The following is a 14870-nucleotide window of genomic DNA, read 5'->3' on the forward strand; positions in this document are numbered from 1 at the left end:
TTTATTGCTCAAACCAGGTGATTGGATTCTAGAAGTCATTCTACAATATTTACCATATTATATAATTGATGTGGGAAAGAGAGCCAAAATTCTCAGACGAATGAACTTTGAATTGTACAGGGTTAGATATGAGCATGCGTCGTGGTTATCATGGGATGGCATCATCCGCTAGAAGGGAAAAAACCAAGTAACAAGCTGCTCCATAAACTCCAAACATTCACAAAATGAACACCCAAAACCAATCAACAAGAATCCTCCCAGAGACTTGACTATCTCCGCGCCGAAGTGGGAATGGAGAATCCACGAGTCATAAAGTCCGCCTTTGCACCATCCTTTTTATCCTTCGTGTACAAACTTTCAATATTCTCGTTATGACCCATCATCTTTCGCTTCTTCTTTTTCTCATTTTCCTCGTTCAGCACACGAGCAGTGAGCGAGGCTGTCGCAGAGTTCTTAATACCATTGCTCGCGCCATTTGATTTCGAGACTGAAGCAGTAGTTCCAGTGGCGACGGCCGTACTGGGAACATCCGTCGAGCTTTCCGTAGCATGCTTCTTGCGCTTTTTAGACCCGGGGGCTTTCTTGAGGGAGTGGGTGAGACCTTGCTCAGCGAGCTTGGCGCCTCGGGCCATGAGGCGCTCTTTATCGGCTTCTTTCGTTGGGAGAATTGGGATGATATTGTCCTCGGTGTAGGACTCGTTGCACTAGAGAAACTTGTTAGATATCTGCCGGGTACATTTATAGAGGCGTATCAAGTTACTCACCTGTAGACACTTGTCCCCCCTTCAACTGCCGGATAGCCTCCTCAGCGAAGACATGCCCACACGGCACCAGGTAGACCGACTTCACGCTAGGACCTAACGGCTTCGCAGTAATCGGGCAGATCCAGCCCTCGCGGCGCTGATGGCGGTGCGCATTAGCACGATCCGAAGGGTGCTCACTAAGCTCGGTGTCGATTTCGAAATGCAGCTCGACAACATCGCGTAGACCTTTCACCCGTCCACACAGAACCTCCTCGCAATCGGACTTGGAGCTGATGCCCTCGCCATCGTCGCCGGGGAGTAAGAACTGTAGGACAGCATCTTTATTGTATAAATTTCCGACACTGTCTGAGACTACCGGCCGTGCTAAGGCCTTGTGTGAGAGGGGGCATGTCGTCCAGCTATGCTCTTGCTGTTCGCGCTGGGCTTCTTTGATTTGCGCTGTGGTGGGGCGCGCGTGCGGCTTCGCGGACTAGCTCGCGGCGGGTTGGGATGCTGAAGGGGAAGATTGAATCAGTACGACATGCTTGAAGAGTGATAGGGCCAGTCAGGAAATGTAAGAACTCACCTTCCACCGTCATTACCCATCTTGGCTGCTTGGTTGAAGATGGTGTCGCAGATGATCAGATTATTGCCACCACCCCCGATAACTAAGGATAGCGCGCTGACTCAGCGTCCGATTAGATCCCGCATCCATGGATGTCAACAGCTGGCCGGAAGCTCTCTCCGCACTCCCCAGCTCAATGCCTCAATCATGAGACTTCCTCAGTCGCTACTTCTGCTGGCTGTGGCCGGGTCTGGAGCCCGAGCTAGCAGCGACAAAACTGCTCGTCCTCGGGGTGTGGCCCCAGAATGTGAGTGACTTTTATTCCCTGCTGGTTATCCCCACCCCCGGACAATGAGGTGTCCACAGCTGGCAGACAACGACTGTGATGACACATCAATGGTTTTGTCTTGCAATTGATAGTCTTTCATTATACTAATTATGTGGCTTAAAAGTTGCCAAGTACTATCAGGATTCAAACACGTTCACTTGTATCTCGAATCCCTCCGTCCAGATCCCCTTCTCCGCCGTCAACGATGACTTCTGCGATTGTCCGGATGGCAGTGACGAGCCCGGCACTTCAGCTTGCTCGCATCTCTCACACAACTCTCCCCTAACGGTCGCGGATCGGCTTGGAAACAGCGAGGGAGAAATTGAGGCCGCATTGCCTGGATTCTACTGTAAAAACAAGGGCCACCGGCCATCATTCGTGCCGTTCCAGCGCGTCAACGACGGAATTTGTGATTATGAGCAATGCTGTGACGGAAGTGACGAATGGGCTCGCGTCGGAGGTACCAAGTGCGAGGACCGCTGCAAGGAGATTGGCAAACAATGGCGGAAGCAGGAAGAGCAGCGCCAAAAGTCCATGACTGCTGCGCTGAAGAAGAAGAAGGCTCTCCTGGTGGATGCTGGGCGTCAGCAGAAGGAAATTGAGGACCACGTCCTCCTCCTGGAGGCCGAGATCAAGGGTGCCGAGGTTAAAGCGGAGGCTCTCGAAGCCGAACTGAAGACTGTCGAGGAGGCGGAGCGCAAGGTTGTCCGGACCAGTGGCAAGGGCAAGGGCAAAATCAATGCTCTTGCAGGTATCGCAAAGACTCGAGTTGATGAGCTTCGCGAGGCTCTGCTGGAGGTTCGTCAGCAGAGAGACGAGACTCAATCGCGGTTGAAGGAACTCGAGGAGGTCCTGTCCAAGTTCAAGATTGAATACAACCCTAACTTTAACGATGAGGGTGTCAAGCGTGCTGTGCGCAGCTGGGAGGATTATGCCGCCCGTGAAAAGACAGAAATTGCCAATCAAGCGCGGGACCGTGACTTGGATGAGATTGCCAAGGCTGATGGTGAGGACTCGGGAATCAACTGGGAGCACTGGGAGAACGAAGAGGATGGCTGCAATGACTCTGACTTGGGTGAGTTTCAAACCTTGGTATCCTAGGTTTGCCGAGGTATGTGAGCTAATCAGGAATACAGTATACAAGCTTGCAGCTTATCTCCCCCATCTCTTGTCGAGTTCATTGAAGGCAAGGTTCTCTCTTTAAGGTCCTTCTTGGAATCCAGCGGCATCTTGGCCAAGCCCGAAGGGGACTCTCCTTCAGAATCCAAGGCCGTGACCCAGGCGCGCGACGCTCTCAAGTCCCAGGAAGACACCCTGAGAGACTTGAAGAACAAGCTCCGCGACCAACGGGCCGATCTCGAGAAGGATTATGGCCCTGCAGGTATTCTCCGTGCCCTCAAGGGCCAATGCATCTCCAAGGACGCAGGCGAGTATACCTACGAGCACTGTTTCCTGGAAGATACGAAGCAGAAATCCAAGAAAGGCGGCTCCTCCACTTCCATGGGCAAGTTCTCTCGAATCAGCTCCACGGTCGTTGAGGAGCTCAACGAGGCTGGCGAGATTGTTTCGATTGAGAAGGTTGCGATCGAGTATGACCGCGGCCAGCACTGCTGGAACGGACCTAACCGGTCTACCAAGGTTGTCCTGGAGTGTGGTGAGGAGAATGAGATCTTGAAAACGGCCGAAGATGAGAAGTGTGTCTATTCCATGCTTGTGACTACCCCGGCAGTTTGTCCTGGTGGCGACGAGGATGGCAATGCTCCTCGCTCGAAGGATGAGCTATGATGTTGATTCTGATATATCATTTGGCACTCCGTCCAGGCCTACTGGTCTATTTTCTCTGTTCAGTTTCCGCATACTCCATACCTGGAGTTTATGTGCTTGTCAGCGTACACCTAGAGGTTTCCAAGTAAATTCAAGCGAATTGTTTTCTCATCCAAGCCATCTCTGATAATGGACTGTAGATAACACCCACGCTTCCCAGCTTTCCTTTGAAGGGAGCGATCCATCCCACTATCTACACTCTACCAAAAGAGCAACCGTTTACTTTATATTGCAAGGCAATGCATATTGAAATTCATATATACTCGCATGGCATGAAGCGATAGAGACACAGACGTACACTCGGGTACAGCAACAAAAAGACTGAAACCCTACCCCATCCCAAGAGCCCCAACGTTCCCACCCAGAATGTACAAACAGGCAGGCATTTCGACGGCGACTCGACACACCCTTAACAGGAGGAGTTCCCAGTTCCGAAGCTATACTAATTCGACAGCAGCGGGATACCGGGTCTAGTATGCGTCGGCGTGTTGGAGAAGGGCGGCGGCGCGGGCGTACGAGCTGGCTTAGTGCTGGTAGAACCAAAATCAGAACATTTCAAGGCGTCGTGGTAGAAGTTGAAAGGATAGGGACGCTTACACCGCAGGTAGAGCAAGAGCAGCCGTTGCAGTCGTTGCTGCAGGAGCAGGAGGAGCAAGAGCAGGGAGACATGGTGACTTTAGTTTGTTGGTGATGGGATTAGACCACGAAAGGAATAGTTGATTCTGTTCAAGTAGTTCTGACTTGGATGACTATCAAAGCGAGGGAGTTCTACGAAGGGGATGACAAGCTGATTTTATACCTCGAGGAAAGGGTTCCTCCCACGAGCCTCTCGCTGCTTTCCCCTCTTCTGCTATTGACGTATACAGCAAGTAAGTAACCAGCCATCATCCGATTTTCCAATTTTCTTTTCCGGATGTAGCATATCTTGCCATGCTTGGCCACTCCCTATCCTATCAGAACACCCACTCTAGCAGGAAAAAAAACCCAAACCCCATCAGCATCGCGTGGTCGAGTCAAATGCACCCAAGACCCATGCAACTATAACGCTCTGCCCCTCCCAGCTCCGACAATCTCCACCCTCTTTTTCTCACGCGCTACCCGCCCCGACCAACAGGGCAAGCTCTGACGCCGTGCCCAGTAACGGTGTTTCTTTTGCTAGGTGAGTCCAACCATTAGACGAGGCCTGTATGCCGGAGCCTGCAAGGTGGGGAAGGAATCTAGCAGTACATTACCTATAGACTACAGTGGTATGCCCGTATGCGCGTATGTCCCGATCTGGTTTCTTGCGGATTTCGGACTGGGCCGTGGTGCAGATCTGCGATGCTGGCGATGCTCGGAGTGGTAAGGTTTATGTGGATGATGATGGTGATGTGGGCTTTTGTGGCAGGCTGGGTTTGGTTTGTTTCGTGAGCCCTGGGTACCGTACCTGGGTATGTGGCTATCCCCGATCGGAAGAATAGGTAGTAATTGACCTCTCCCTATCCTCCACTGCACAGGAGAAGTATACCAGCGGCGCTATTTGGTAGGGCATACTCGTGGGGCGTGGGCCCGCTGCATGCGTTGTTTACCAGCCTAAGTGGATGGAGCTTACTGGAGTGAGATATATCGGGTAGGTATTTTGACACCTAGGTTGTTCTCCGGTCTTACCTTATGGCGCTACGTGGCTTTATCGGCATCTCGGGGTTTCTCTTCGTTGGTGAACCGTGAGAAGAAGTTTCTCGATATCCATCGAGAACGAAGAGGTATACATCCGTTGAACATACCATACCACCCACCTAAGACTACTATTCTTCGCCTGAAATTCAGCCGGTCTACAGGGACTACTACTAGTCATGCCACAGTGACAGAAACCATATTTCGGAAGCCCTACTCGGTCTGCCTTTTTTCCGTGCTGGAGTTCGCCAGATCCACTCCTCGGAACGGGCCTGATTTACCTCGTCGATACAGTCATACATCCATATGTACTCCGTATTGTACGCAGCCATGTACATAGCAGTAGCAGGATGCATCCATGACAGGCATCTGGGAAAGGGTATTCCAGAAGGAAATTATTTTCGGCGCCAGGAGCGGTGCAGATTTTGTCGTGGCAGCCTATGAGGGTGCGGGTGTTTTGGGGCAGATTGAGGACCTTGGAGGAGGGGCAGCGAAGCGCTATTGGCAGGGTGCTGCGTCCTGGATTTTGATGTGCATGTCGTTTCAATCCGCTGAGGTGGAGTCGCATATTCAACTATGGGTTTGCTCGGATCTTGAGCGGGTTGTCTCGTTTATCGAGGGTTAATCGCTACTAGATCAGAGGGTGTATATCAATACTAGATATAACACGCAAGGTGGATATTACTGAGTGACGGGAGGAATATCGGGTATAACGGGATCAGATGCATAAATGTACGTAGACAAATGTTTAATTTCAGCAGTATGCCTAGCTCGGATTGGCTGAGATCTGATAACTCGAGCTTGGAAGATGGCCGTGTTCACCGGGACCCAAGTGCAAACGCACAGGTCCAAGATCGGAGTTGGGCATTTGACCCACTCCCTAATGCAGAATAGATCTCCAACTCGTGACTCCCAAACTGTACATAAAACATTACAGTAGTACTTGGATTTACTCCTACTACAAGCAGGGCAAGGTGCCCAGACTTGGGTGGCCAAAGTGGACTCCAGCTGCATGATAGCTCGAACCTACCGGAGCATATCATACCCTGTGTGTACCACGGACCCTCTGAATATGCAGGCTGAATGATTATAATTCGTTCCAGGGTGATCAGATTCCACGCCCAGACTATTAGCTCCGATGCGTTGTTGTCCTGGATCAGGGTTGGTTTTTATCGCGTGTGATGCGACAGTAGGAAGGCATTAGGGCCGTCACCGGCATGCCTGTACCATACCTAGAATACGGCTCGCAACTTCTGATAGTAAAGGATGAGTATCTTTTGGGAAGACTGTTTATAAGGCCGTCAAAACAAGGCTCTGAAACCTAAGGAGTGGTCTATTGGTCTACAGAGAAGAGGCTATACCTACTTGGGTATACTTGAAAAGGCTTTAAGCAAGTAGCTTTCTCAGTGTCATAGATGTTTTCCCAGGGCTTAAGGTTCATCCATGGCTATCGCGATGATATGACCGGCCCAGGGCCCGGAGGAGAGTATACTCCAGAGTGGTCCTTGTTTTGCCTTGATATAAGAAGTTCCACTTTCCTAATGTTTAATCTGTGACTCCTTTTGGATGGCTTCTTCATGGTTCGAGTTTCTCCAGGAACGAAATCTCACGCCTTGAGTTCAGTCAGAGAATGCCTATGGAACAGACATGAACTATTTTTAAACTTCGATTTTGCTGAAATCGACATTCACCTTTCAGTGACGAACATCATCATCATCGAAGCTATTATTACATACCGGGATCGGGATCATCTGGGTGCTACCCGCAGCTATGGGCAAGGGTCGGTCATATACAGATGCAATATCATCGTGGCAGGCTCTACTTTGATCGTGGATGCCGCCTCTGCCGTCTACTGCACAAGAGTGCCACCCCACTGACTCTACTGACCCAAAGATCGGTTCAAGTGCCCCCAAGGTACCTAAACAAGAGGAATAAAAGTATCTCAGAAACCGCAGATAGCCAATATTGACCTCAGTCGATCAACTTGTTTGATTTTCTTGATCTTTCCTGCGAAAAAAAAAGCAAAAGAGCAATGGAACGGAAACCTCAGAATTGCATCCTCCAGCTCCGATCCAGCTGATGTGTTACATCATCCAACCAGCATATCTCCCGAGCTGCACCTCGATCGGAAAGAGCTAAACCAGCTAACGAGATTGATGATTCCCGTTGGTACTCTGCAAGCACCGCTTGGTGGTGGAAGTGGTTGGTTTACTTCTGTACCCAGGAAAGAAAAGCAGGGGAGGGTTGGTTAGTCAACAGTACGATTTGATAACAGGATGCGATAAAGATGGAGAGACGGGGATATATCACTTACGGGGCACTGGCAAGCGCCGGCAGGGCACTGGCACGAGGCACCGCAGCTGCAAGTGTGGTCGGGACCTGGATTAATCGTCAGCGATATTGAAGGCTGAAGTGGCCTCGGGAATACGAGGGGTTGATGGAAACCCCGCCCATGACCCCGCTATGAGCCATGGCGATAGGGCCATGCTCGCCCGGGTATAGAAGGCGCAGGGTGCTGACTGAGGACCGATGTAGTAGGTCAGATGTGGTGGACTTACCCATTTTGATTTGAGAGTGGTTCTTTTTTGAAAGAGCTGAAAGGGCTTGGGTTGGTGGTAGTAGTGGGAGTTGTGGAGGGAGGAAAGTGGTGGAGTGATGGGTGATGGTGGTGGGGGAATGTTCTTGGGCTCCGACAACTCTTATAGACGGCGGCCCGCCCCGTGACTTCCCAGGTTGGGAACTGGCCAGTCTTACCTGGAGTCCCTCCAAGTTGCTGGCCTTAACTGGGCCTGTGTGGCCCCCCAAGGAGCCATTGAGAGGGCCCATGTTGCAACTACGAGCACATTTCTGCACTGGTTACCCCGCCTGAGCACATTTATCTGACGCACGATTACTAACTACCAGAGCTTATGTGACACAGTCAACACACAATCTGTCTGCAAGGCTCTTGACCGTACTGGATACTTCAACCGGCTTCCGATCAACGCAGCATCGTCTTTGTCAGAGCTGACTGCACAGCAATACCCACTACAATGGCTACCTCGGTTACCTGTCTTTGTGGAGATAAGGCACTGTCCATCCTGTTGGACCCTACCAGTGACCACACTCAGCTGCAGCTATGCCACTGCCACAGCTGTCGGGAAGTGACAGGCCTACTCTGCTCATCATATTATCTTCTGCAGGATAAGCCACCTGGCTTAGATACTCTCCAGGAGTATCAGGAATCTCCGCATGTGAGCCGCTTCTTCTGTAGAGCCTGTGGAGCTCATGTCTTCGCCCAGTCCAAACCCAGTGGCCGATATTTAGTTGCCTCTGGGGTATTAGTAGCAGAAGATACCCCAGCAGTTCACTCCATCCAGCACTGGAAAGCCAGTGACACGGGTGATGGTGGACTGAGTGCATATCTCCCCGAATGGCCATCCACAGACATAAGCTGCAGATTGGAGGCACTTTCAGGCGAACCTTCTGCACAGCAACGCGATTCTGTATCCCATATACTACCAGAATCTTTGGACAGTTTGCAGGGCCCAAACAAGGTGCAGGCACGATGCCACTGTGGAGGCGTTGAATTCTTCATCACGCCCCCAGATGAATCTTCCACTCAGGCCTGGTCCCAGTGGTCTGATCTGTTGATCCCTTTCAACTCAGGATATGCTGATCTGGACAACACAGCCGATGTGAAATGGTTCCTGCGAAAAGGAAACACCAGATATCTAGCTGGAACCTGTGTCTGTGCTTCCTGTCGACTGCACAGTGGCTTTCCCGTCCAAGTCTGGGCCTTTATCCCGAAATCCAACATTTTCAATGCAGATGGATCGCTTCTGACATTCGGTCATGGCACGATGAGACAATATAAGAGCTCACCGGGGGTCTATCGGGAGTTCTGCGACCGTTGTGGTGCCACGGTCTTCTGGCATAATGATGGACGGCCGACTGTGATTGATGTAAGTGCAGGATTGATTCGAGGAAAGAATGCAAGGTCGGAAGAATTGTTAGACTGGGCTACTGGGCGTGTTAGTTTTGCAGAGCTGGCTGTACAGAAAGATTTGGTGAAGATGTTGGAGGAGGGCTTGCAGCAATACGCAAAACAGCATCAACAGTGAGATTGTAGTAGTTAGAGAGCCAATCATCATGGTGCATTTTCTGTCCGCCTTTTTTGTGGTGGGAATTCTGCCGTAGGCACTTTCTTTTTTTCGTTCGGGGAAACTTCAACCCAATCAATTCGACGTGCGCCTTCCTGTTGCTATACACAGTGCTCTTGTTTTGAATTATTCTTGGGCGCGATTGAACCTTCCCAACCGCGATATAAATATATCCTATCTTGGATCATCTTCTGTGTACCCAAGTCTCGCCTTCTTTACACTTGTCGCGTCTCCGACATCTCAGCCTCGAGTGTGCGCGTTCGGATATGCCTCCTCCATTTCAGTTCCGAGGGAATGGCCCTCCCAGAGGCCCTCGTGGCCAAAACTCGAAACCAGAATTCACATTTCGTCCCCCACCGCGTCCAATCTCAGAACGGCCATTGTTGAGAGGTATGAGGGAGGCAACCCCGGAGCTGCTGTTCCCTGAAACGGGACCCAAGCCTGCTCCGAAGTTCGCTTCCCTCGATGACCTAAGTGACAGCGAAGAAGCAGAAATGGATCTCTCTGATGACGAGGAGTCTGAGTCTGAGGCGCGTCCACGGAAAAAGCGTGTTGTTGCCTTGGACGGTAACGTCGAATCTGCCCAGCCCATACTCGCAGCGATCCCTGCGCCCGCACCTCCCGCGCCCAAGTGGTCCAACCCTGATCCCTACACTTCGCTTCCTCCTCCAGATGAGAGTCAACACAAGCGCGTTGATGTGGTCAAACTAATCAGGAAAGCGCGACTCGCTGCTGCCCCCGCACAACCTAAAGTGAACGATGCCGTCGTCGACAATGTGGACTTTATCTCACTCGGCGCAGTCGGTGACGATACCAAGCCGGAGAACCAACCACCTAAGAATGCACCCAAGGGCCCCAAGGGGATGGAAATAAAAGAGTCTGCTGCTGCGTCTCGCAAGCGCACTCGAGATGACCTGCCCAAGCCGCTGACCACAAAGACTGGAAAGCCACTGCGACGGTTCAAGATGGACGCATCGATTCTGGATGATTGGATGCCCCTGGAGGACCAAAACCCCACACCATGGATAAACTCAGTCACCCCGTTGAATGTGGCGACCAGGTAAGCTCATTCTCCCGTCGCAGCTCGTAGTCACCGCGCTCACACCTGCCCAGACTCCACAACGAGATCCTTGCGTTCTACAACTGGGTCAAGCCACATCATTTTGAGCAGATTGTCCGCCAAGATATCGTGGATCGGCTCGAGCGAGCGTTCCAGAAGCGCTACTCTGGCGTGCAGATTCACGCATTCGGATCCTTTGCATCCGGATTGTATCTTCCCACTGCCGATATTGATCTCGTCCTTCTCTCCACCTCTTTCATGAAGACAGGTATCCGGGCGTTTGGTGAAAGAAAGGGTCAGGTTTACGCGTTTGCGGGCTTCGTCAGGACCTCGGGCCTCGCTGTCGATGGCACCGTTGAGGCCATCGCAGGTGCGCGAGTGCCTATCCTTAAATGGGTTGATAGATTGACTGGTCTGCGCGTCGATCTGTCCTTTGACAATGATAGTGGTCTGCTCGCCAATAGAACTTTCCAAGAGTGGAAGGGACAGTACCCTGCAATGCCCGTCATTGTTTCTGTCATCAAGCAGTTCCTGCTTCTTCGAGGCTTGAATGAAGTTCCCACGGGTGGTCTCGGTGGATTCTCAATCACCTGTATTGTGACAAGCCTTCTTCAACACATGCCAAGAAACCAGGAGCGTAACATTGGCAGTCTCTTGCTGGACTTTTTCCACTTTTATGGGCGGGTCTTTAACTTTGAGAACACTGGCATTCGCATGAATCCTCCGGGGTATTACAACAAGGTAAGTCTGCTCTCATGATCCAAGCACGAAAATCCATCCGCTTAATCACATTGCTTCTACAGGTCTTCGAGAACAGAGATCGTCTATCGATCGAGGACCCGAACAATTCCGCCAACGACATCTCCGGCGGTACCAAGGAAATCTCTTTGATTTTTAGAGCATTCCGCCACGCGTATTGGAGCCTCAAGGACCGAGTCGACTGGATGAATGACAACAACCAAGATGCCAGTATCTTGGAAGCCATCATCGCCGCCAATTACGATGAGTACATCGAACAAAGACACCAGCTTCGTCATGTCTTCGATACCGCTCCTCAGTTTGCGAGGTACCGACAGCCTCCTCCTCCACCGCCCCCTCTTCCCGTCGGAGAGTCCCCTCCCCCTCCTCCTCCCACCGGGCCTCGAAGCATGCGCTCTGCTCCAGGCGTGCGAGCGTAAGCACGAAGCGTTGCACCGCCTTGGCGGAGTCTTTATGACCTCGACGAGTTCTTTTGCATCTGTACTCTTTCTGTTGTCGGTTATGCGTACGATACCCCCCCTGTTAGTTTTTCGATGGAGCCAGGAGATGGAGGAAAGCATTTACGATGATTGGTGTTGGCGGGCGGATTTTGCTTTTAGTGTGGCCTTGACGTTTCCGCGCCAAGGTCTGTGTTTTTTTTTTGTTTGACCCCTCGCCCAGCGATGGGGCATGAGTGTTCCAACCCCCCAAGGGGTTAACTGCTTACATCCAGGATAAGAAAGTGTCGCCATGAACTCGGTTTCCGGTTGGTCTATCATGACATGCTGGCTCGTTCCTGCCTCGTATCAAGTCTGCCTAACGGAGACGAAGATCTGACGACTCTTACTTTGATATCCCGAGACGAACCTATCTGTACCTTCAGCTGAACGCTCGAGCAGGACATGGATAAGGTATTTACTGTTTTTGTCTTTAGTGAAATGGAACTGGCCCAGCATCTATGGGATCGCCCCTCCGCGGCCCTGGCTGGCTTTAAATGCTGCTTGTTGCTCTCCCCCGCCCCCTTCCCTTTCCTCCTTTCTCATCAAGGAAGTGCTACATGCAAATTCTTGGAGAGGATACCGGAGGTTTTAGGCTGGGACTTTTGTTTGGTGGAGAGGAGTGGCTGAAGCAAGTGCGACTGCCAGAGGTCCACAAGAGTTTAGTACTTGAAACGGTATGTCAGTCTTAATTTGATACAAAGGTTATTCACGGCGTGAATCAGGTGCTCTATCATCGTCACGCAAGCATTTATTATGTGCAGTCCCGATTGTCTATTCGCAAATACCACTCGCAAGGACAACGATAGGTATATATCTACAATCCACGTTAACCAACCCCGCATGACCATCAGGCCTCCCGCCAAGAATACTTTCTATAACCCTAATAAAATAACACTCTATGCCAGTTGTGCCTCCGCATCCAGCGGCGGCGTCAACATCGGCTCGTCCTGCACAGATTCCGCGGGCGAAGGCAGCGCCAGCTCGCCCACAGCCTCTTCTTCCGTGATCACCCTCATCGAGGCGAGATGTTCGTCCGAGAGGGTGTTCTTAAAGTCTGCCGGTGGACTTGCCCAGGTATAATCCACCCATTCGGCACCAAGTACGTCGCGGACTTCCTTGGCCAACTGCAAGATCTTTGCGCGGCGGGTATGCGACCACGCGCGATCAGTAATCAGGCCCTCCGAGGGGGTGAGAATATTAGGCGCATGCGAGGCCGAAGACGCAACCGCGCCGTCGGTTTTACCCTCCGCCTCCGGCGTGGGACCATCAGGTGCCAACGTCTGATTCTCAAAATCAAACTCACACCCCTCCTCATCTTCGTTCCAGCTCTCCAGTCCATCCAGAATACTATGCCACACGCGCAACGTCTCATCCAACTCGGCAACATTACTCACCCCCATCACACTAACGCCCAACCTCCGACCCGTCCCGATATTAGCCACAGACAGGAATCCCGGATCCGCGTCCGCGGCCCGAGCAAGCGGTGCACCGAGGGCTCCTGCTTTCGCGCCAACGCGCAGCCACGACTCTAGCGCGAAGCGGATCGCGACAACTTCGAGTTTCTCGCCGCTTTGGGCGGTGCATTGCGCTGCGGCGTGGATGGCGGTGCGGAGGGCGCTGGGCGCGGGATGGAAATCGCCCATTGATCCGATGGGGACGCCGTCGCGGCGGAGGAGGCCCATGCCGAGTGGAGAGGCGTTGGGGACGATGTCTACGCCTGCGGCGAGGAGGCGTGGTAGTGCTAGTGAGCGCAGGCGGGTATTTTGCAGGGTGTAGTTGGCGTAGGACATGACGATGTCGAGTGGTTCGCCGGTTTCGTGGAGGATCATTTCGGCTAGCGATGATAGGACGTCGACTGGGTATCCTGAGATACCGATGTACCGCAGGATACCCTCTTCATCGCGGAGTCGGCGCAGTTCTTTCACTGCGACGAGAACTTCCGCCGGCGAAACGAATTCCACATCGTGGCAGTATACAACGTCTAGGTAGTCTGTGTGCAGACGGCGCAGACTGCGGTGTACACTGTGTTTGACCCAGGCGGGCGAATAATCGAATGAGGATCCTGCGACGCGGCCGACTTTCGTGAGGAGTCGGTAGGAGTCGCGGGGGAAGTTGGTTTGGACGAAGTCGGTGGCTAGGGCGCGGCCGAGGAGTTCTTCGGCTGGGCCGTAATAGGGGGATGTATCGAAGGCGCGGATGCCTCGGGAGAGGGCGCGGTGGACGAGTTCTGTCGTTGGGAGGGCGAAGGGGTCTGCATTGTATTGCGAGTTGAATGTTGCCGTGCCCATTATCAGCGGGGGCAGGTCCGCGGACAGCGGGGTGGAGGGCCGCATGGTTTTTTTTTGTCGGGAGAAGTGGGGGAGAATGCGATGGTGGTGTTGGATGGGTAATCTGGGAGTGAGGGAAGGAGAGACGGCGAGGAAGAGGATTTATTCTTCTTTGGGGAAGGTTCAATTCATCCTGGTCAGCATGGTGGTGAACAAGTTTTCTTCTCCCCGAGATCGAATCGCGATCGAACAGGAAATCGGAATCGAGACGTTATCCCGGGCTCCGCTTGCCGATGGCGCCATGGCTGTGGCCGATGGTACCCTTTGGCCAGATGAGCCTATCCTAGACATCTCCGCAGGGAGGAGGATCGGATGGAGGATGACGGGTGAGATTTTGAAGACCGCGTCTTGAAATCATGGCCAAGATGTGTTCCTGGAAGTCAAAAGGTACTTTGGACGATTGATGATGAACCGGCGGTGGCAAAAAAACAAGGCAAGTCTGGACTCGGCAGTACGGGGAGACTGCAGGACAGACTACAATATGGCAGATGCCCAGGATAACAGTCAAAATCGATCGGTAGGCCATTCAAACATGTGCAAGTATACAGCTATAGTACAAGATTTTCCTTTCCGGGTCCAGATCAGAGTGGAGAAGGGGGGAGGGTTTCGAGGGCTCATGGAAACAAGGACACGCAGATGGTATACACAGAGAGACCCGGAGGTCTAAAAGGGCTGAGGAATCGCATCGAAAAGAGAGCGACAGCTCCCCATGCCAAAGAGGAAACAATGATCCTGGAGATCAAGGAAAAATCCCCCACTCTAATGGAATAAGACCTCTTTCCCGCAAGAACCCAAAAACGCCGTGCTATGCCAAATCAAAAAGACGAGAGGAACTCGGCGGCCTGGTGGTGTTCGCCGCAAAGTTGTCGCAGAGACTCTGCTCAATCGCACAAGCAGATATGATCGCCGTGGCGCGATCAGAGGAAAAGAGGGTGTGAAGACGAGACCGATCAGATCCAGAGTTGTTCGCAACTTCGGGGTATCCGCCAC

General features: G+C 52.2%; 7 protein-coding genes across 7 annotated transcripts; 5 read left to right on the plus strand and 2 right to left on the minus strand.

Moving 5' to 3' along the window:
- Nucleotides 1-269: 269 nt before the first annotated feature.
- Nucleotides 270-1342, minus strand: N7458_006322 (uncharacterized protein; the record flags this gene model as incomplete). The annotated part of the gene is made up of 3 exons (XM_056909704.1): nucleotides 270-704; nucleotides 775-1233; nucleotides 1337-1342. The coding sequence occupies 3 exons, from the start codon at nucleotides 1340-1342 to the stop codon at nucleotides 270-272; spliced, it is 900 nt and encodes a 299-aa protein (XP_056765408.1).
- A 165-nt stretch (nucleotides 1343-1507) lies between these two features.
- On the plus strand, nucleotides 1508-3421 carry N7458_006323 (uncharacterized protein; the record flags this gene model as incomplete). The annotated part of the gene is made up of 3 exons (XM_056909705.1): nucleotides 1508-1615; nucleotides 1761-2711; nucleotides 2781-3421. The coding sequence occupies exons 1-3, from the start codon at nucleotides 1516-1518 to the stop codon at nucleotides 3419-3421; spliced, it is 1692 nt and encodes a 563-aa protein (XP_056765409.1). The 5' UTR covers nucleotides 1508-1515.
- A 2050-nt stretch (nucleotides 3422-5471) lies between these two features.
- N7458_006324 (uncharacterized protein) lies at nucleotides 5472-5738 on the plus strand (the record flags this gene model as incomplete). The annotated part of the gene is made up of 1 exon (XM_056909706.1): nucleotides 5472-5738. The coding sequence occupies one exon, from the start codon at nucleotides 5472-5474 to the stop codon at nucleotides 5736-5738; it is 267 nt and encodes an 88-aa protein (XP_056765410.1).
- Nucleotides 5739-8145: 2407 nt separating this feature from the next.
- Nucleotides 8146-9216, plus strand: N7458_006325 (GFA family protein; the record flags this gene model as incomplete). The annotated part of the gene is made up of 1 exon (XM_056909707.1): nucleotides 8146-9216. The coding sequence occupies one exon, from the start codon at nucleotides 8146-8148 to the stop codon at nucleotides 9214-9216; it is 1071 nt and encodes a 356-aa protein (XP_056765411.1).
- A 305-nt stretch (nucleotides 9217-9521) lies between these two features.
- On the plus strand, nucleotides 9522-11493 carry N7458_006326 (putative topoisomerase family protein TRF4; the record flags this gene model as incomplete). The annotated part of the gene is made up of 3 exons (XM_056909708.1): nucleotides 9522-10315; nucleotides 10369-11056; nucleotides 11119-11493. 3 exons carry the CDS (start codon nucleotides 9522-9524, stop codon nucleotides 11491-11493), a joined length of 1857 nt encoding a protein of 618 aa, XP_056765412.1.
- Nucleotides 11494-12449: 956 nt separating this feature from the next.
- N7458_006327 (D-arabinose 1-dehydrogenase (NAD(P)(+)) ARA2) lies at nucleotides 12450-13886 on the minus strand (the record flags this gene model as incomplete). The annotated part of the gene is made up of 1 exon (XM_056909709.1): nucleotides 12450-13886. The coding sequence occupies one exon, from the start codon at nucleotides 13884-13886 to the stop codon at nucleotides 12450-12452; it is 1437 nt and encodes a 478-aa protein (XP_056765413.1).
- A 136-nt stretch (nucleotides 13887-14022) lies between these two features.
- N7458_006328 (uncharacterized protein) lies at nucleotides 14023-14232 on the plus strand (the record flags this gene model as incomplete). Its single annotated transcript, XM_056909710.1, has 1 exon — nucleotides 14023-14232. The coding sequence occupies one exon, from the start codon at nucleotides 14023-14025 to the stop codon at nucleotides 14230-14232; it is 210 nt and encodes a 69-aa protein (XP_056765414.1).
- Between the last annotated feature and the right edge of the window lie 638 nt (nucleotides 14233-14870).

Source organism: Penicillium daleae (genome assembly GCF_028827525.1).
Source record: "Penicillium daleae strain IBT 16125 chromosome Unknown utg000006l_segment0_segment0, whole genome shotgun sequence".
Lineage (NCBI taxonomy): Eukaryota > Fungi > Ascomycota > Eurotiomycetes > Eurotiales > Aspergillaceae > Penicillium > Penicillium daleae.